Source organism: Macaca nemestrina, chromosome 9 (genome assembly GCF_043159975.1).
Source record: "Macaca nemestrina isolate mMacNem1 chromosome 9, mMacNem.hap1, whole genome shotgun sequence".
In the NCBI taxonomy this organism is placed as follows: domain Eukaryota; kingdom Metazoa; phylum Chordata; class Mammalia; order Primates; family Cercopithecidae; genus Macaca; species Macaca nemestrina.
Window position 1 is genome coordinate 32204744 of NC_092133.1, and position 20774 is coordinate 32225517.

At 42.2% G+C, this 20774-nt stretch overlaps 1 protein-coding gene across 15 annotated transcripts in view; it reads right to left on the reverse strand.

Moving 5' to 3' along the window:
- Positions 1–333: 333 nt before the first annotated feature.
- LOC105478371 (beta-transducin repeat containing E3 ubiquitin protein ligase) overlaps positions 334–20774 on the reverse strand; it is a 250995-nt gene continuing 230554 nt past the window's right edge. For 11 of the 15 annotated variants that reach the window (XM_071069257.1, XM_071069251.1, XM_071069247.1 and 8 more), the window contains one exon: positions 8446–19645. In XM_071069257.1, coding sequence (XP_070925358.1) covers positions 19382–19645 — 264 coding nt within the window. In that variant the 3' untranslated portion in view covers positions 8446–19381. Of the gene's footprint in view, positions 4494–7281; positions 7475–8445; positions 19646–20774 lie in introns of those variants that run through there. The other 4 variants (XM_011735593.3, XM_011735585.2, XM_011735594.3 and 1 more) reach the window with 2 other exon arrangements.

Sequence of the window (20774 nt, forward strand, 5' to 3'; positions counted from 1 at the left end):
GATCAAATGGGATGTAGGGGAAACTCAAGTCTTTTCACCGCTGAGGGGCTGAGAAAAATGTAAATTCTGCATTCAGGTTGGGCTGTGGTTGGCTAAGGTGACCAATTCACAAATGAGACATGACTTTGGCTTCAATTTAACTCAACATGGAACAGTAGGTGTATGCTGGCACCCCACACTCACCCACAGCGTCCAGTCCTGCTTTCTCTCATCTTGTTTTCTCACGTCAGATTATCTGCAAAGGTATCCTATCTGTGCACTCCCTCAGTCTGTATACTGAAAAGTGTATTGTCCTTTTTGATGTTGGGGCAAGGAGACAAGACACTTAGAAAATTCGCTTTAATCTTATATTTGTAATTTAAGTTACTTTTTTTCTGAACAGTTAAAAAAAACCAAAACACACTCTATTACCATGATCCTAGGTTGTGAACATATTGGTACATTGACTACACATCACCATAACATAATCACAAAAGTCAAAGCAGTCAGTACTTAAGAGTCTAGAGAACAAAGAGCTGAACCAGTTGAAAGCTCTCGGGGAAGCTCACATGTGTTGCTAGGCTTGTCCCATCGCTGGAGTGCACTGGTCATCCCTCAGATCTGTCTGGACCGGCCTGAGTGGTCACCGCTTTGAGAAAGCTGTTAGTTTCCTTGGTGCCCAGAGGGCTAACATCCTAGTTGGCCTTTTCCTTCAGTGTCCAAGAAGGGGAAGGGTTAGGAGAGGAGGTAACACTTTAAAACACTTACTGCACTGATCCTTAATAAAACACACACACATCCAATCAGGAGCTAAGTGCGCCAGCTGTGCTGGTTGGAAAGCACGTATTTTCAATGTCATCTGCCTCCAGGACATTTTAGATCATAGCTACTCTACTTCCAACAGAAGGGGTTTCTAAAGATCAATGCATTAAGTTCCACCTGAAACCAGGCAGCCATCATCATGCTCTTTTGATTTCTCTCTTCAGCTCAAAGGATTCTGACACCACAGATGAGCTACAGGTAAAGAAGTGAAACTCAGTTTTCTAAGAGATGGCTCTCTTTCCAACACTATGTTGACACTGTGGTTAAAGGAGGTCTGGTCTGTTGGTGATCAGCTGTGTGGAGGAAGACCAGGGAGGCTGTACCCTAAGTCTCAGGGCTGCACTAACCTGGGTTGGACTGCTCTGCTTCAGGCTGGAGGGTGTTGCCATCTAAGGCAAAAGGGAGATGCTGAGAAGGTTAACAGTACCAAGGTATCTAATCCAATTATAGGAAAGAAAAAAAATTGCCCTGATTATTTCCAGTATTCCCCACCCCTCCCACCTTTTTTTCCCCACACAATCAAGTGCTAAGTAAGGAGCAGACCAACTACAGCTGTTTAGACCAATGGTACCAGCAGCCAGCAAGGGAAGAGTGCATTTTTTTCCTCTGTAGCTTTAGACTATACAGAAGAAAAATAAAAAAGGATTGTTCTTACTCAAGCAGAAAAACAAGAATGATGTAGGGGTCTCACAGTCTTTTCTAGTTCGGAAACAAGTTATGAGGGACAGACTTTATTACCTGTCAATTTAGAGATCCAAAAGAGTCCCTGTCTCTGAAGTTAGGAGACACCAGAAAGAATTTTGCCAAGGGACATGTACAAACGGCCTTCCATCCATGATTCACATCCTTTCAAATTGCACACAAAGTTAAAGGATGTTCTCAGCAGTGAAATACACACATGTGCAGCAAGGCATGTTGGTCTTGTCCAAGTAGCCCCAGTGTGCACCAAAAGGTCACATGTCTGTACCTCTTCCTCTGCCTTCGAAGGGGTTTCAGCCTGTCTTTAAAAAAGGTTTCCTTTAGGCCCTACGTTGGAAAATAAATTTTAGTGAGAAGAGACTAATCTACCATGAGGACACCTTCAGCTCTGTTTCTATCACTCCTTGGAATGTGCTGAGACTTTGTCTCTCTTTTTGTTTTAAAAAGGTCAAACTTTACATTTATTCTAGCCCAGCTGGGGATTAGTGATAATCAATTCCCACTGAAATCATGCAGAGATGGTAAGTGGGGTTTACCTTCTCTGGAAATGAACTTTTACTTACCTGATTATTTCTTCTACAATGAACTGGTAAATGACCCCCAGGGCTGAGAAATGTGAACGATTCAAGTTTTTCAGACCACTTAACTTCATTCCCATTTCCATCAGCAGCAGAGAGGACAACTTGGAGAATATCCTGAACTGGGGGAATGGCTCCACATCTGTAGGATTCGACCTGATCTCCTTTGTGATGTACTGGACATGTTTCAAAACAGTCTTAGAAACAATATTCCTTCAACCGAACCTAGATTGGAGAGCAAAACCCTGGGCACCAATAAACATTCAACAGCTTCCACTTTGTAATAGCAGCATATGACAGAAGGGCTGGTAAAATTATGGCTATTGGACAATATTTTGAGACAGCTTGAAACCCATGCCTTTTAAATGTCTGACCTGTGTGTTTTTCAGGGCTGACAGCCCTCTATCTTCATCTATAGCAAAATCCTTACCCAATCAAAAAGCCATTAATAGTCAACACAATAGATGACGAACCCTGATAGTGGCCAAGTAGAAAACATTTCTCTGTAGCATTTGGGTAGCTGGGAAGGGAATTACATTGAGAAAATATTTCCTAGGCTATGACGTATCATTACACTGGAAATATTTTCTGAATATAACCTTGAACTAAAAGCTTAAAAATACTCATAAAGCAGGAAAGGTAGTGTGCATATGCATAAACTGACTCTCAAATATGTAGTCACAACATCCAGTCTGGGTACACCTTGGGAAGAGGATATCTTCTTGCCTGGGGAGACCAGCTGGGTGCACATTAATAGTATTCTGTGTGCTCCCAGGTTGGTGTGGCACAGGTGCCCTTGCACCTGAAGCCCACTAGCTTTGGCAGCTCACACAGCTGCCTTCTGAGTGGCTAGGTTTACCTGACCCTTGCCGAGGTCCAGCCATTTATGCTGTTTGCCAATCGCCACAGACATTTTATTGGCTGGGGAGAGTGAAGAGTAAAATAAGGTCAGGAGGAGGAAGAAAAGGCAGTTTTTGTCCCATTTATAAACCCTGTATGCCATACTTCACCCTGATCCTCTCTCTTGGGCAGCTTTGCCCCTCTGCAAATACTGGGTGTGGGAGAAGCAGAAGGAAGGTTCTGCAGTGCAAAGTTGACATGGTGAGATCAATTTTTGAGAGATGATATTTAACTGGCCAAAAAACAAAAACAAAAACAAAAAACAAACAAACAAAAAAACCAGTGTTTTCTCCTATCTCTCTTAAGCTACCTTGATCAGGGTCTTTGCAAAGATACAGGCGGGGTACTCACAGGCCCTGATGAGGAAATCGGAGATGGAAACCATTATGCAGAATGCACCAAGCATTTGGTTCTGGCCATTTCAAACCTTTCTGTAGGCTGAGCCTTACCAGTGATTTAAGATGAAGTACAATGCTTTTTATTACACACCTAATTGTTACTGAGAGGAAATGCAATCAGCAACTCCTTTCCACCCTCTACATGGAATCAAGGACACTGCTGAGTCCAGAAAAGATGCAGCCATTGATGGAGCCCAGGAAACTTCTTCTCCCCGCCCCCCGCCCCCCATCCTCCTTTTGGGTGTGGGGAAGAAGGAGAGAGAAGAGTTGCAAATATGATGAGAATATCATGTCCGAGAATCCACTGCTGCCACAGGGTCACTTGCAGCAAAGGTCTGGGGCTGAAATCTTCACTGAACAGCATTTAACTCTTCCAAGTGTTGCATTTTCTGGCTGATCTGGCTCATGCTAGAGGAGGACACTCTCTTCATACACTTTCTTCTCAGGTGGAGCAGACAGAGAAGAAAGGTTGAAGGGGAGTAGGCAAGTAGATGGGAAGAGGAACAGAAACAAAGAGAAGGCAGGCAGGAGGCCCAAATCTTCCAGTGTATACATTCTTGTGTTTTCTTTTTCTTGCCCCAGAGGCTAACAAAGCGAGCTCTGTCTCCTCCTAAGCATATTGGGGCTGGGCTGCTCTGGCCAGGTGCTTGGCATTCCTGCAGTTAAAAGGGAGACACTGGGTACTGTCTGGCTTGACGCTGCATCCCCCATCCCCTAGAATTGGGTCTCTCCCAGCAGGCTATACAGGAAAACTAGTTCTTCTGCTTAATGGCAAAGCAAGAGAGATTCTGGCAAAACACTAAATATATTTATAAGTCATCTTTGTCTGGAACCAATGGGAAAAAACTAGGTGCAGAGGGGAAAGGAGGAGAGGAGGGGAGGTTTAAAAGTTCCAATCATTCACAAAAGATAGAAGATATCTTCTGATAGCAGCACTGAAGCAGTCAGCTGTGCTGAGTAGACTGTCCTGGGCCGACTGCAAACCAACTGTCCCAACAGGAGTCTCAAAGCCCTGCTCCTCGGCTAGTCCGGGGAAACTGGGCAGTAGTTTGATTGTTACTGTTGTTGCTCGTCCTGGTATTGGCAGATACGTTAAATACCGCAACTTTAATGGGTCCTGTGTGAAAACAGAGCAAACAGTCATTAGCCCCTTTTTCGATATTTCTTACTTGCTTGAAGAAAAAAGAGCATTCACTTAGCTTCCAATGGGGAAAAGGCTTAGGAGTCCTTCCTAATGCCTGCTCTCTGTCTATGCCATGCAGGAGCTTCTGTCAAAGGTGACCTGGACTGATGGGGAAGTTACACTAAAGGCAGGGCTTGCTGACATGTTCAGGGCTGTGGTGTTCAAGCAGAGTGACTCTGATGTCTTTAGGCTGAGAGTGACCACGGTTGGCATAGCTTTCACCTGCCCTGTAGAATGGCAGGGCAGGGGTCGGGGATGGTCTGTGGGCCCTGCCTTTGAGTGGCCATAAGCATGGTGGTGCCACTAACAGAAGTGGGGGAATCAAGGAAAGCTGGCCCGGCTGTGTGGCTGGAGGGTACCAGCAGTGTAAAGGAGGGGACAGTGTAGTTGAGGATGTGAGCACTAGAAGTGCTCTTGCTATCTTCAAGGACAGCTGTGTGGATGGCACCTGGAAATGTGGCCTGGAGATTAAAGCAGAGGCTTGGACTGGAGACAGAAATTTGAGTCTTCTACATTGAGATGAGATCTGAAGCTTTGGGAAGAGAGAAGGCAGCCTAAGAAGGAACTTAGATAAGGAAGAAAGAGAGGCCAGGCATGGTGGCTCACACCTGTAATCCCAATACTTTGGGAGGCCAAGGGAGGTGGATCACTTGAGCTCAGGTGTTTGAGACCAGCCTGGGCAACATGGTGAAACCCCATCTCTACAAAAAAAATACAAACAATTAGCTGGGTATGGTGTTGTGTGCTTGTTGTACTCAGGAGTCTGAGGCAGGAGAATCACTTGAGCCTGGGAGGTGGAGGTTGCAGTGAGCTGACATTGTGCCACTGCACTCCAACTTGGGCGACAGGAGCGAAGCCCTGTCTCAAGAAATAAAATAGGCCAGGCGCGGTGGCTTGGCCTTGAGAGGCCGAGGCAGGTGAATCATGAGGTCAGGAGATTGAGACCATCCTGGCTAATATGGTGGAACCCCGTCTCTACTAAAAATACAAAAAATTAGCCTGGCACGGTGGCGGGCACCTGTAGTCCCAGCTATTCAGGAGGCTGAGGCAGGAGAATGGTGTGAACCCAGGTGGCAGAGCTTGCAGTGAGCCGAGATCGCGCCACTGCACTCCAGCCTGGGTGAAAGAGCGAGACTACGTCTCAAAAAAAAGAAATAAGATAAAATAAAAATAATAAGAAAAGCCAGAAACAGACTCTTAGGAGTGAGGGGGAAAGAGGCACAAATAATCAGAGAGCCAGGAAGAATATTAAAAATAGCAAAGTGTCGGCCGGGCGCGGTGGCTCAAGCCTGTAATCCCAGCACTTTGGGAGGCCGAGGCGGGCGGATCACAAGGTCAGGAGATCGAGACCACAGTGAAACCCCGTCTCTACTAAAAATACAAAAAATTAGCCGGGCGCGGTGGCGGGCGCCTGTAGTCCCAGCTACTCAGGAGGCTGAGGCAGGAGAATGGCGGGAACCCGGGAGGCGGAGCTTGCAGTGAGCCGAGATCGCGCCACTGCACTCCAGCCTGGGCAACAGCGTGAGACTCCGTCTCAAAAAAAAAAAAAAAAAAAAAAATAGCAAAGTGTCACAGAAGTCTAAGGAAGAGAAAATTTTGGGCAAAAGGAGGGGGTAGGTATAGGGAGATTGCAGTATTAATACTAATGACCAGTTTTTCCTGAGGGCATGCTATGTATTCGGCACTGTGCTAAGCACTAGGAATTTTCCATACAGTATCTCCATGCAGCCTTCACAGGGCTCCATGAGGTGAGCAGTGCCCCTCATGTTACTCATCAGGAGATTCAGGCTCTGGGAAGTTACTTGTCCAAGGGCACATAGCCTGTGCGACTTGGCTGAGGAACGATGAACCGTGTCCTCTGTGGGAGAAAGAGGTGCTGAGGCAAGCCCAGTTGGGCGTGAATCACTGCCCTCAGTGGAACACTGCAAAGAGAGATGCAGAAACGTGTAGCGAACATGTACTTCCGCCAGGAGAACTGAGGCAACGCTCCTCAGCAGCTAGGGCAGCCTTCTCAAACTGGCAACAACCTAGTGTATTCAAACTGGTCAGAACACCACGTATGATCTGAATATACCATAATATGTATGGACCACCTGGGTATTTTAGGATCTTCCCCTGCCTGAGAGAGAGTTTGGAGACTTGAGTGGGAGGACACATGGAGTTCTCACCAACGTCAGAGGTCAAAAGACAGGTCCTCTTTTTGGAGGGTTGAGGAATGGGGATAGGGATATAAAAGCTACTTTTTATATTCCTTTTAAAATCTGCCCTTTTATTTCTATGTCAGTGTGAACTTTCACCAAGAGATGTTTCCATTCACACATTAGACATCAGAGTGTCTACTTGGCTTGAAACGTCTCTATTGTAGGTATTGTGTGATCTGGGAACTTAAACATCACAGGCCTTTGGGTCATTACTTAGTTTTCAAACTGATTCAAATCTCATTTTATTTTCATAACAGTACTACTAGATAACTAGGGCAGGAATGACTAGGCTTACCACACACATAGGACCCTACAATCACCTAGAACTGAGGCTGGCTACCTTGGTGAAAGGCACTGTCCATACTGTGGCAGCTTCAGCCCTGTCTCACATTGTCTGCTTCCTCGGCTTTACAGGACTTGGTGACACAAATGGCAGGAGAAAGCTCCATGAACTAGCAATACCTTACAGCTAATATCCTGTCTCCTACCCACAGTGTTATGTACATAATAGATTTTGATACCTGGGCAAGTTTGAGGTCAGTATATGGTTATTTATCTGGAGATGTAGGTGTATGTTCGAGAAGGGGAACGGGGGGGTTCAGCTTGGGCAGCCGGATCATTTAGGAAGTCCCAGATGAGGATTGTGTCATCATGTGAACTACTGACAATCTGGAATTCATCAAACTGGAGTCGAAAAACTCTTCCGGAATGCTCCTAAAGAAGTAGAAACAAAAAGGGTAGGAACTTGAACTACTCAAAATCAATAGGACACAAATTCAGCAAGATGTCAAAAGGAGTCTACAGAAAGGCTATGGTTTGCTGTTAATTTTCTACCATGAAGTTGTTTTTTTAAAAAAAGAGAGAGGCCGGGTGCAGTGGCTCACGGCTGTAATCCCAGCACTTTGGGAGCCCGAGGCGGGCGGATCACGAGGTCAGGAGATCTAGACCATCCTGGCTAACACGGTGAAACCCCATCTCTACTAAAAATACAAAAAATTAGCTGGGCATGGTGGCACGTGCCTGTAGTCCCAGTTACTTGGGAAGCTGAGGCAGAAAAATTGCTTGAACCTGGGAGGCAGAGGTTGCAGTGAGCTGAGATCATGCCACTGCACTCCAGCCTAGGTAACAGAGTGAGGCTCTGTCTAAATAAATACATAAATAAATAAATTAAAAAAAAAGAAAATTTACTTTGGCTAAAGGCAGCATGGAAAAGTCAAATACTAGGCAGCTGTAAACAAAGTAATATTCTTTGGCCAAGACATGCTAAATAGCATGCTATTAATAGTTTCTCATGCCAACCCTTTTTGGCTTAGGGTGGATGACAGCATTCCTTACTACCTCCCTGGTTTTATCTTCTAAGTTCCTTCTATAATCAGAGGTCAAGGATTGGTGAGCAATAAAGCAGTATGCTGATAAATGTTTATCAACCAACTTTGCTACTTTGTAAAACCACTGGTAGATTTCCACGGCATTAAAAACTCCTATCATGGCCAATTATAAGCTAGTAATAGTCAACCAGCTTGCAAAATTCATGAATAGTTGGCTCTCATAAGTGAGTATGAGCCTGTTCTAGCATACCACTGGCAGTTACCACTACCCTGATGAAGATGTAGAATGTTCCCAGCATACTGGAAAACAATCTCACACCCCTTACTAAACAATGTTATCTCCACTCCAATTTTATCATCATCATCATCTTTTTATTTTTTTTGAGACGGAGTCTTGCTCTGTTGCCCAGGCTAGAGTGCAGTGGCGTGATCTCCACTCACCGCAAGCTCTGCCTCCTGGGTTCATGCCATTCTCCTGCCTCAGACGTAGCTGGGACTACAGGCGCCCGCCACAACGCCTGGCTAATTTTTTGTATTTTTAGTAGAGATGGGGTTTCATTGTGTTAGGATGGTCTCGATCTCCTGACCTCGTGATCCATCCACCTTGGCCTCCCAAAGTGCTGGGATTACAGGCGTCATCATGATCGTCATTTTTAGATGCAGGGTCTCACTTTATTGCCCAGGTAAGAATGCAGTAGTGTGATCATAGTTCACCGTAACCTCAAACTCCTGGGCTCAAGTGATCTTCCTGCTTCAGCCTCCCAAGTAGTGAGGACTACAGGCACATGCCACCACGCCCAGCTTTTGTTTTCTTTCTTTTTTTTTTTTTTTTGTAGAGACCAGGTCTTTTTGTTGCCCAGGGTGGTCTTGAACTCATGGACTCAAGCAGTCCTTCTGCCTTGGCCTCCCAAAGCTCTGAGATTATACGTGTGGGCCACTTTGCCTGGCCCAATGTTGTTATTGCTATTAATTTTTTTACTCTCTTACTGAATTTCATATAATCATATAGTATGTATTCTTTTATGCCTGCCTTTTTTTTTTTTGAAACAGAGTCTTACTCTGTGGCAAGGCTGGAGTGCAGTGGTGTGATTTTGGCTCACTGCAACCTCTGCCTCCTGGGTTCAAGCAATTCTCCTGCCTCAGCCTCCCAAGTACCCGGGATTACAGGCACGTGCCACCACACCCAGCTAATTTTTGTATTTTTAGTAGAGACAGGGTTTCACCATGTTGGCCAGGATGATCTCGATCTCCTGACCTCGTGATCTGCCCATGTCGGCCTCCCAAAGTGTTGGGATTATAGGCTTTAGCCACTGCGCCCGGCCATGCTTGGCTTCTTTTTTTTTTTTTGGAGGAGTCTTGCTCTGTCGCTCAGGCTAGAGTGCAGTGGTGCGATCTCAGCTCACTGCAACTTCTGCCTCCCAGGTTCAAGCGTTTCTCCTGCCTCAGCCTCCTGAGTAGCTGGGACTACAAGCGCCCCCTGCCATGCTTGGCTAATTTTTTGTATTTTAGTAAAGATGGGATTTCACCATGTTGCCCAGGCTGGTCTCCAACTGCTGAACTCAGGCAATCCGCCGGCCTCAGCCTCCCAAAGTGCTGGGATTACAGGCATGAGCCACCGAGCACAGCTCATGCCTGGCTTCTTTCAGTCAACATTATAAGATTCTTCTATGCTGCTGCATGTAAAATGGTGTTCATTCTTTTTTATTACTGGTTGATATTCTACTGTATGAATATGCAATCCATCTATTCTCTTGTTGGTGGACATAGGGGCTGATTATAGTTTATGGCTATTATACAACAAAGCTGCTATGAACATTTATGTGTCTTTTGCTGAATATATGCACTCATTTCAACTAGGAGTAGACTTGCTGGGCCATGGGGTAGGTGTATGTTTGGCTTTAGAAGATACTATGAAACAATTTTTTAAAAGTCATGCCAATTTATACTCACACCAACAGTTTATCAGAGTTCATTACTCCACATCTTCACCAAAAATTGATATTGCCAATCTTTTACACTTATTTTGGTAGGTTTGTAGATTTTATTATAATTTTAATTTGCATTTTTCTTTATGACGTTGAGGAAAAGCCTCTCTATCCCTTGTTTGTTGAGAGTTTTTATCATGAATGGGTGTTGGATTTTGTCAAATGCTTTTGCTGCATCTATTGATATAAGCATGTGATTTGTCTTCTATAGTCCCCTGATGTGATGGATTACATTAATTGATTTCTGAATGCTGAACCAGCCTTGCATACCTGGCATGAATCTCACTTGGTCACAGGGTATAATTCTTTTCATACATTGTTGGATTTAATTTGCTAATACTTTGTCGAGGATTTTTTAAATTTAAGAGTTACATTTTATTGGCACATTATTACATTTTATAATATTTTGGAGGCCGGTGCGGTGACTGATGCCTGTAATCCCAGCACTCTGGGAGGCCGAGATGGGCGGATCACGAGGTCAGGAGATCGAGACCATCCTGGCTAACACAGCAAAACCCCGTTTCTACTGAAAATACAAAAAATTAGCCGGGCGTGGTGGTGGGCGCCTGTAGTCCCAGCTACTTGGGAGGCTGAGGCAGGAGAATGGCGTGAACCCAGGAGATGGAGCTTGCAGTGAGCTGAGATCGAGCCACTGCACTCCAGTCTGGGGGACACAGCAAGACTCTGTCCCCCCAAAAAAAAAAATTTTAGAAATCATGAAATTGCTAAACATAAGGGCAATAATAAGACCATACATGGCCGGGTGCAGTGGCTCACGCCTGTAATCCCAGATCTTTGGGAGGCCAAGGCAGGCAGATCATGAGGTCAGGAGTTCGAGACCAGCCTGGCCAACATGGAGAAACCCAGTATCTACTAAAAATACAAAAATCAGCCAAGTGTGGTGGCGGGCACCTGTAATCCTAGCTACTCGGGAGGCTAAGGCAGGAGAATAGCTTGCATCCAGGAGGCGGAGGTTGCAGTGAGCCGAGATTGTGTCACTGCACTCCAGCCTGGGCAACAAGAGTGAAACTCTGTCTCAAAAAAAAAAAAAAAAAAACCATACATATGTCTGAATCAAATATTTATTTATTTATTTTGAGACAGAGTTTCATTCTTGTTGCCTAGGCTAGAAGTGATGCGATCTTGGCTCACTGCAACCTTTGCCTCCCGGGTTCAAGCACGAATCATAGTTTAAAATACAGATGCTCCTCAAATTACAATAGGTTACATCCTGATGAACCTGTTGTAAATGAAACTATCCTAAGCTGAAAATGCATTTGATCTGCCTAACCTATTGAACTTCATAGCTTAGCCATTATTAGTCTGTATTTTTCTTTTCCTATATTGTATTTATCTGGTTTTGGTTTTAGGGTAATGCTTCATAGGATGAGTTAGCAAGTTATTCATTCTGTTTTTATCTTGTAGAAAAAAATGATAGAAAATTGATATAACTTATTCAAATGTTTGGTAGAATTCACCAGTGAATCTACCTGGGCTTAGTTTCTCTGTTTGGAAAGATTATTAAGTATTGATTCTGTGAAGATCTGGGATTGCTTTCTAATATTAGTAAAGTATGTCTTCTGTGTTTTTCGTAGTCTGGCTAGAGGCTCATCCATTTTATTGATCCTTTCAAAGAACTAGCTTTTGGTCTTGATGTACTCCATTGATTTCCTGTTTTCAATTTCATTGATTTCTGGTCTAGTTTTTATTATTTCTTTTCCTCTACTTACTTTGAATTTAATTTGCTCTTCTCTTAGTTGGCTCTACTAGAAGCTTAGACTATTGATTTTAGATATTTTCTAAGATATGCATTCACTGCTATAAATTTCCCTCTAAGCACTGCTTTCACTGCATCCCACACATTTTGATAGCTGTTTTCATTTTTGTTTACTTCAAAATACTTTTCAAAACATCACATGTTCCCCGTAAATATATAAACCTACTATGTACCCACAAAAATTAAAAGTAAAAATTAAAAAAAAATACATTTCAATTTCTCTTGCGATTTCTTCTTGACCTACATGTTATTTAAAAGTGTATTGTTTAATCTCCACATATTTTGGGATTTTCCAGCTATCTTTCCATTACTGAATGCCACTGTAATCTGGCAGCATATGCAGTATGATTTCTATTCTTGTAAATTTTTTAAGGTGCATTCTATGGCCCTGACTGTGGTCTGCCTTGGTGTAATTTCCTTGGGAGCTTGAGAAGAATGTGTATTCTGCTGCTGTTGGATGAAGCATTCTATAGACGTCAATTATATACACTTGATTGATGGTACTGCTAAATTCAACTATGTTCTTACTGAATTGGCTGCCTGCCAGATCTGTCCATTACTGATGGGGGTGCTGAAGTCTCCAACTAAAATAGTGGATGCATCTATTCTTTCCTTGCAGTTCTATGGTTTTTTGCCTCATGTTTTGATGCTCTGTTATTAGGTGTGTACATGTTAAGGATTGTTAGGTCTTCTTGAAGAACTGGCCCCTTTATCATTATACAACACTTCTCTTTATCCCTGATAATATTCCTTGCTCTGAGGTTTGCTCTCTCTGTAATTAATACAGCTACCCCAACTTTCTTCTGACTAGTGTTAGAATGGTCCATCAGGGCTAGGGGTGCCATAACAAAGTATGGCATACACTAGGGTGCTCAAAAAATAGAAATTAATTTCCCTACAGTCTGGAGACTAGAATTCCAAGATCAAAGTGTTGGCAGGGTTGGTTTCATTCTGATGCTTCTTCCTTTGACTTGTAGATGGTCATCTTCTCCCTTTATCTTCACATGGTCTCTGTGTGTCCCAATCTCCTCTTGTTATAAGGACACCAGTCATATCGGGTTAGGGCCTACTCCAATGACTTCATTTAACCTTATTTACCTCTTGAAAGCTCCTATAACTCCAAATACAGTCACATTCTGAGGTACCGGTGGTTAAGATATCATATAAATTTTAGGGGAACACAATTCAGTCTATAACATGTGTTATATCTTTCGCTAACCATTTACTTTTAAGGGGTATGTGTCTTTATAGTTAAAGTAGCTTTCTTGTAGACAACATATAGTTTAGCCTTCTTCAAATCGCTCTGTCAATTCTATTTTTTAATGTGAAGTAGGAAAAACACAAAGAAAACCACGCCAAGACACATCATAAGCAAATTGCTGAAAACTAATCATAAAGATAAAATCTTAAAGGCAGTCAGAGGAAAAAGATACATAATTTAGACGAGTGACTTCCAACTTCTAGTCAGAAATCAAGCCAGAAGAAAATGGAATGACATCATTAAAGTGCTGAAAGACACTGTCAATCTAGAATTCTTTTTTTTTTTTTGAAACAGGGTCTCATTCTCACCCAAGCTGGAGTGCAGTGGCACATTCATGGCTTACTGCAGCCTCAATCTCCCAGACTCATAGGATCCTCATACCTCAGCCTCCCAAAAGTTGTTGGGACTACAGGCACGTGCCACCATGCCCAGCTTATCTTTGTATTTTTGAAGAGAAAGGGTCGCCATGTTGATAGGCTGGTCTTGAACTCCTGAGCTCAAGTGATCCACCCGCCTCAGACTCCCAAAGTGCTGGGATTATAGGTGTGAGACACCATGCCTGGCCTATATAGAATTATTTAGCCAGCAAAAATATCTTTCAAAAATGAAGGCAAAATGAAAACTTTTTTAGAGCCAGGCGCAGTGGCTTGCACCTGTAATAATCTCAGCTACTCAGGAGGTTGTGAAGCAAGAGGATTATGTAAGGCCAGGAGTTCGAGACCAGTCTGGGTAACACAATGAGACCCTATCTCTCAAAAAAATAAAGAAAATTAGCCAGATATGGTGGCACAAGCCTGTAGTCAGCTATGTGGGAGGCTGTCAGGAGGATTACTTGAGACTAGGAGTCCAAGGCTGAAGTGAGCTATGATCGTGCCACTGTACTCCAACCTGGGCTATAGAATGAGATCCCATCCCTTAAAAAAAAAAAAAACTTTCCCAAGTAAACGACAAGTGAAAGTATTTGTCGCCAGTGTACCTGCATATATGAAATGTTAAAGTAAGTTCTTTAAGCAGAAGGAAAATGATATCAGATGGAAATACAATTTATACAAAGGAATGGGAGGCAACAGAAAAGGTAAACATGTGGGTAAAAATAAACTGTCTTTGTTCCATTAAAAAATTTCTTTAAAAGGCCAGAAGTTGGTGGCTCATGCCTGTAATCCCAGCATTTTGGGAGGCTGAGGCGGGCGGATCACAAGGTCAGGAGATGAAGACCATCCTGGCAAACACAGTGAAATCCCGTCTCTATTAAAAATACAAAAAATTAGCTGGTGCGGTGGCAGGCACCTGTAATCCCAGCTACTTGAGAGGCTGAGGCAGGAGAATCGCTTGAATCCAGGAGGTGGAGGTTGCAGTAAGCCGAGATCGTGCCACTGCACTCCAGCCTGGATGACAAGAGAGAAACTTCATCTCAAAAACAACAAAAACAACAACAACAAACCATGAATCAGGCCAGGTGCCATGGCTCATGCCTGTGATCCCAGTACTTTGTTGAGGTTGAGCCCAGCAGTTCCAGACCAGCCTGGGCAATGTGGCAAAACTCCATCTCTACAAAAAAATACAAAAAAATTAGCCAGACGTGGTGGCACTCGCCTGTGGTCCCAGCTACTCGGGAGGCTGAGGCGGGTGGACTGATAGAACCTGGGAGGTTGAGGCTGCAGTGAGTCATAGGTGTGCCACTGCACTCCAGCCTGGGCGACATAGTGATACCTTGTCTCAAACAAACAAAAACCATGAAGCAAAAGCTGTCACAACTGTAAGGAGAAATAGACAAATTCAGGGAGACATAAAAATTCCTCTCAATAATTGGTAAGGACAAATAGAAAAATCACTAAGGATACAGAAGACCTGAATATTATAAACCAACTAAATTGACATTTTTTGGGATGTAGCTAAAATAGTGATTAGAACTACTTCTAATAACATTTATAGCTTCAACTGATTATATTTAAAAAAAAGTTTCAAAGTCAATGATCTTAGTTTCTACCTTAAGAAGCTAGAAAAAGAAAAAAAAATCAATGAAACCGAAAAAGGAAATATGACTGTGCTCCTAAAGGCATTAAAAGGATAATAAGGGAATATGATGAATAACTTTATTTCAATAAATTTGATAATTTAGATAAAACGGCCAAACTTCTTGGAAGAGAAAGTATTAAAGTTGACTTCAGAAGAAATATTAAATCTGAAGAGTGCTGTATTTATTAAAGAAACTGAAGTTGTAATTAAAACTTTCCACAAAGAAAATTCCAGGTCTAGATGCTTCACTAGTGAATTATATCAAGCATTTAAAGAAGCATAATATCATGTATGCAAACTCTTAGAAAATGGATGAGGGAACACTTCAAAAATTATTTTATAAAGCCAACATTATCATGACAGTCAACCAGAGACATAGAAAATAAAGCAACAAACCAATATCCCTTACAAACACAGATATATACCACACACAAAAATCCTTAAAAAGATATTAGCAAAGTGAATCCAACAACACATAAAAAGGATTATACCTCATGAACAAGTGGGGTTTATACTAGCAATGCAAAGGATTTTTTTTTTTTTTTTTTTTTTGAGACGGAGTCTCGCTTTGTCACCCAGGCTGGAGTGCAGTGGCCGGATCTCAGCTCACTGCAAGCTCCGCCTCCCGGGTTTACGCCATTCTCCTGCCTCAGCCTCCCGAGTAGCTGGGACTACAGGCGCCCACCACCTCGCCCGGCTAGTTTTTTTTTTTTGTATTTTTAGTAGAGACGGGGTTTCACCGTATTAGCCAGGATGGTCTCGATCTCCTGACCTCGTGATCCGCCCGTCTCGGCCTCCCAAAGTGCTGGGATTACAGGCTTGAGCCACCGCGCCTGGCCAATGCAAAGGATTTAAAGCTTAAAAAATTCAATGCAATATACCAATTAACAGAATAAAAGTGAAAAACCATATGATTATCTCAATGGATCAGATAAAGCATTTCACAAAATCCAACATGCATTCCTCACAAAAACTCTCAGCAATCTAGGAACAGAAGGGAACTGCTTATTCCCCTGATAATGGGGTCATTATGAAAAACCTATAGCTGACATACATCTATATATACATATATGTGAAATGGTGAAAGACTGAATGCCTTTCGCCTAAGATCATGAACAAGAAAGGGACATTCACTCTTACCAATTGTTTTTAACATTGTACTGGAGGTCTTAGCCAGTGCAATTAAAAAAAAAAAGAGAGAGAGAAATAAAAGATACACAGATTGGGAAATAAGTAAAAGTATATTTCTATGTATTTGCAACGAACAATCAGAAACCAAGGTTTAAAAATACCTTTTCCAATAGCATTAAAAATACAAAATATTTAGGGACAAATGTGACAAAAGATGTGCAAAACCTTTACACTGAAAGCTACAACATGGACGAGAAATGTAAAAAGACCTAAACAAATGAAGAGATAAAGACTCAATATTGTTCAAAAGTCAATATTCTCCAAACGGATCTAGAGTCAAAACAAGTCCAACAAAAATCCCAGCAGGTGGAGTGGCTCAGGCCTATAATCCAAGCACTTTGGGAGTCTGAGGTAGGAGTACTATTTGAGGCCAGGAGTTTGAGACCAGTCTGGGCAACACACTGAGACCCCATACCTACTTTATTAAAAATTTAAAAACATTCCCAGTAGACTTTTTTTTGGTTGAAATTAGCAAACTGATTTTAAAATTAACATGAAAAATCAAAGGCCCCAAAAACCTCTGAAAAAGACAAAGCTGAAAGACTCGTATTACTTGACTTCAAGAGTTGGTAAAAAGCTGCAGTAATCAAAATAAAATTATACTGGAATCAAGATAGACAAAAATCAATGGAACAGAACAGATTCCCAAAGTAGAGTCACACGTATATGGTCAATTCATTTTTGACAAAGCTGCAAAAGCTTTTCGAAAGGACAGTCTTTTGAATAAATGGTGCTGGAACAACTGGATATTCATGTGTAAAAAAGCCCAACCCTTTGATCTATACCTTGTACCATATGCAGAGATTAACTCAAAATGGATCATAGACAAACATAAACTGAAAACTATAAAACTTAGAGAAGAAAACACAGGGAAAAATCCTTGTGACTTTGGATTAGTCAAAGGTTTTTTTGAGATACAATAGCAAGTAACATACGCCATAATAGAAAAAGTCAATACAGTGGACTTAAAATTAAGAACTGCTTTTTGAAAGACGCTTTTAAGAAAACAAAGAAACAAATTATGAATGTGAAGAAAATATTTGTGAATGACATCTGATAAAGCATTTGTAACTTAGAATACATAAAAGAATCTCAAAACTCAATAACCACTCAATTAAAAAATGGAATAGATTTGAACACACTTCACCAAAGTAGACATACAGATGGCAAGAATAGATGTTCGACATTATTAATCATTAGAGATACACGAATTAAACCACAATGAGAAAGACTAAATTAAAGACTGTGCTCAGTACTGGCAAGAATGTGGAGTAACTGGAACTCTCATACACTGCTATACTATAATGTAAAATGGTAAACCACTCTGAAAAAGAGTTTGGCAGTTTCTAAAAAAATTTTAAACATACACTTACCATATGACCTAGTCATCTGCTCCTAGGTATTTACCTCAGAGAAATAAAAGCAAAAAGCATATATTCATCCCAAGACTTCTACATAAATATTTATAGAAACTTTGTTAACAGCCAAAAATGAGAAACAATATAGTGAATGGGTATAATCATACAATAGAATACTACTCAGCAAATTTTCAAAGGAAATGAAATATTGATATACATCAACAACATGGGTGAATCTCAAAAATAATTGTGCTTAGAGGCTGGGCATGGTGGCTCACGCCTGTAATCCCAGCATTTTGGGAGATCGAGGTGGGCAGATCACGAAGTCAAGAGATTGAGATCATCTTGGCCAACATGGTGAAACCCCGTCTCTACTAAAAAAACACAAAAATTAGCTGGGCGTGGTGGCACACACCTGTAGTCCCAGCTTCTCGGGAGGCTGAGGCAGGAGAATCGCTTGAACCCAGGAGGCAGAGGTTGCAGTAAGCCGAGATCATGCCACGGCACTCCAGCCTGGCGACAGAGTGAGACTCTGTCTCAAAAAAAAAAAAAAAAAAAAAGAGTGCTTAATGAAAAGAGACAGGCAAAAAAGTATTTAATATATGATTCCATTTTTATACAGCCCCAGAAAATGCAAACTAATCAACATTGACAGAAAGCAGATCCGTGGTTGCCTGGAGATTGGGGCAGGGGGAGGTGAGATGGGCTCTGATGGAAAAGGAAGGAGGGACTAACCAAGGGACATGAGCATATCTTCATTATTTGTGGTTTCACTGGTATATACATATGTCAAAATTTATTAACTTGTACACTTCCTTTTTTTTTTTGAGACAGGGTCTCACTCTGTTGCCTAGGCTGGAGTGCACTGGCTCAAGCAATCCTCCCACCTCAGCCTCCCAAGTAGCTGGGAGTACAGGTGCTTGCCACCATACCTGGCTAATTTTTTGTTTAGTTTTTATAGAGATGAAGTCTCAATATGTTGCCCAGGCTGCTCTTTAACTCCTGAGCTCAAGCGATCTGCCTGCCTCAGCCCCACAAAGGGCTGAGATTACAGGCATGAGCCACTATGCCTGTCCAAGTTGTACACTTTCAATATGTCCATTTATAATATGTCCATTATACCTATATGAATCTATTTTAATAAACAACTCAATAAATAAAATGGTTGTAAGATCTGAATGGTGACAAAAGAAGATAAGCATTCACAAAAAGATGTTTGGTATTATTAGCTACAGAAAGACAAATTAAACTAACAATGATATATCGCTACACGCCCCCACAAATGGGTCTAATTTAAAAAATACTGACAATACCAAGTGCTGGCAAGGATATAGAAAAATTGAACTCTTATACATTGTTGGTGAAAATGTAAAATGCTTAAATTAAAAAAAAGTTTTTTTAATAAATAAATAAGGATGAGGTATTGCTATGTTGCCCAGACTGGTCTCAATTTGCAAAATCCCATGCCACTTTGGGAAATAGCTTGGCAGTTTCTTTTAAATTTAAGAATATACTTTCATAAAATCCAGAAATCACACTCCTATATCTACCCAAGAGAAATGAAAACAGTATGGACATAGAAAAGACTATATGGAAATGTTTTCAGTGGCTTTACTAAGAATCAACAAAAACTGGAAACATTCCAAATGTCCTTATATTGGTGAATGAATAAACAAACTGGCTAATTCATACAATGGAATACTACTCAGCAATAAAAAGCAACAAAGTATTTATACATACAACCACATGGATGAATCTCCAATGAACTTAAAAAAGCCAAACACAAAAGGCTACATACTCCATGATTTATCAGATGTTCATGAGAAAGCAAACTATAGGAATAAAAATCAGATGAATAGTCGATAACAGTTGCTAGTGGGTAAGGGGAGTAAATTGACATGAAGGGGCATAAAGAACTCTTCAGGATGATGGAAATGTTGTACATGTTGATGTGGTGACGGTTACACAACTGCAAAATTAACAGAAAAATGTCTTAAAGAGTGAATTTTGCTGCATATAAATTATGCCTAAAAACCAGACTTAGATTAATTATAGATGAAAGAAAATACACATTTTAGGCCTGGCACAGGGAGGCAGAAGCAGAAGGATCACTCGGGTTCAGCAGTTTGAGGCTATGTTCATGCCTGTGAATAGCCACTGCACTCCAGCCTGGGCAACTGTGCCCTGTCCCTTGTTGTATTTAAAGCACAGTCTTTTTTTTTTTTTTTTTTTTGAGACGGAGTCTCGCTCTGTCGCCCAGGCTGGAGTGCAGTGGCTGGATCTCAGCTCACTGCAAGCTCCGCCTCCCGGGTTTACGCCATTCTCCTGCCTCAGCCTCCCGAGTAGCTGGGACTACAGGCGCCCGCCACCTCGCCCGGCTAGTTTTTTGTATTTTTAGTAGAGACGGGGTTTCACCATGTTAGCCAGGATGGTCTCGATCTCCTGACCTTGTGATCCGCCCGTCTCGGCCTCCGAAAGTGCTGGGATTACAGGCTTGAGCCACCGCGCCCGGCCAGCACAGTCATTTTTTAAGAGACAGGTTCTCTTAAAAAGAAAAACTTTCTTAAAAAGGAAAAGTATACATTTTTTTTTTTTTTTTTGGAGACGGAGTCTTGCTCTGTTGCCCAGGCTGGACTGCAGTGGCCGGATCTCAGCTCACTGCAAGCTCCGCCTTCCGGGTTTACGCCATTCTCCTGCCTCAGCCTCCCGAGTAGCTGGGACTACAGGCGCCCGCCACCTCGCCCGGCTAGATTTTTGTATTTTTTAGTAGAGACGGGGTTTCACCGTGTTAGCCAGGATGGTCTCGATCTCCTGACCTCGTGATCCGCCCGTCTCGGCCTCCCAAAGTGCTGGGATTACAGGCTTGAGCCACCGCGCCCGGCTGGAAAAGTATACATTTTAAAAGATATGTGTGAAACATGTAGGTAAAGCATGTTTGGTATGGTAAGAATGTGCTTTAAATACCACAATGGGCGGGGCACAGAGGCTCACACTTGTAATCTCAGCACTTTGGGAGGCTAAGGCAGGAGGATCGCTTGAGGCCAGGAGTTTAAGACCAGCCTGGGCAACATAGTGAGACCCTGTCTCCACAAAAATTA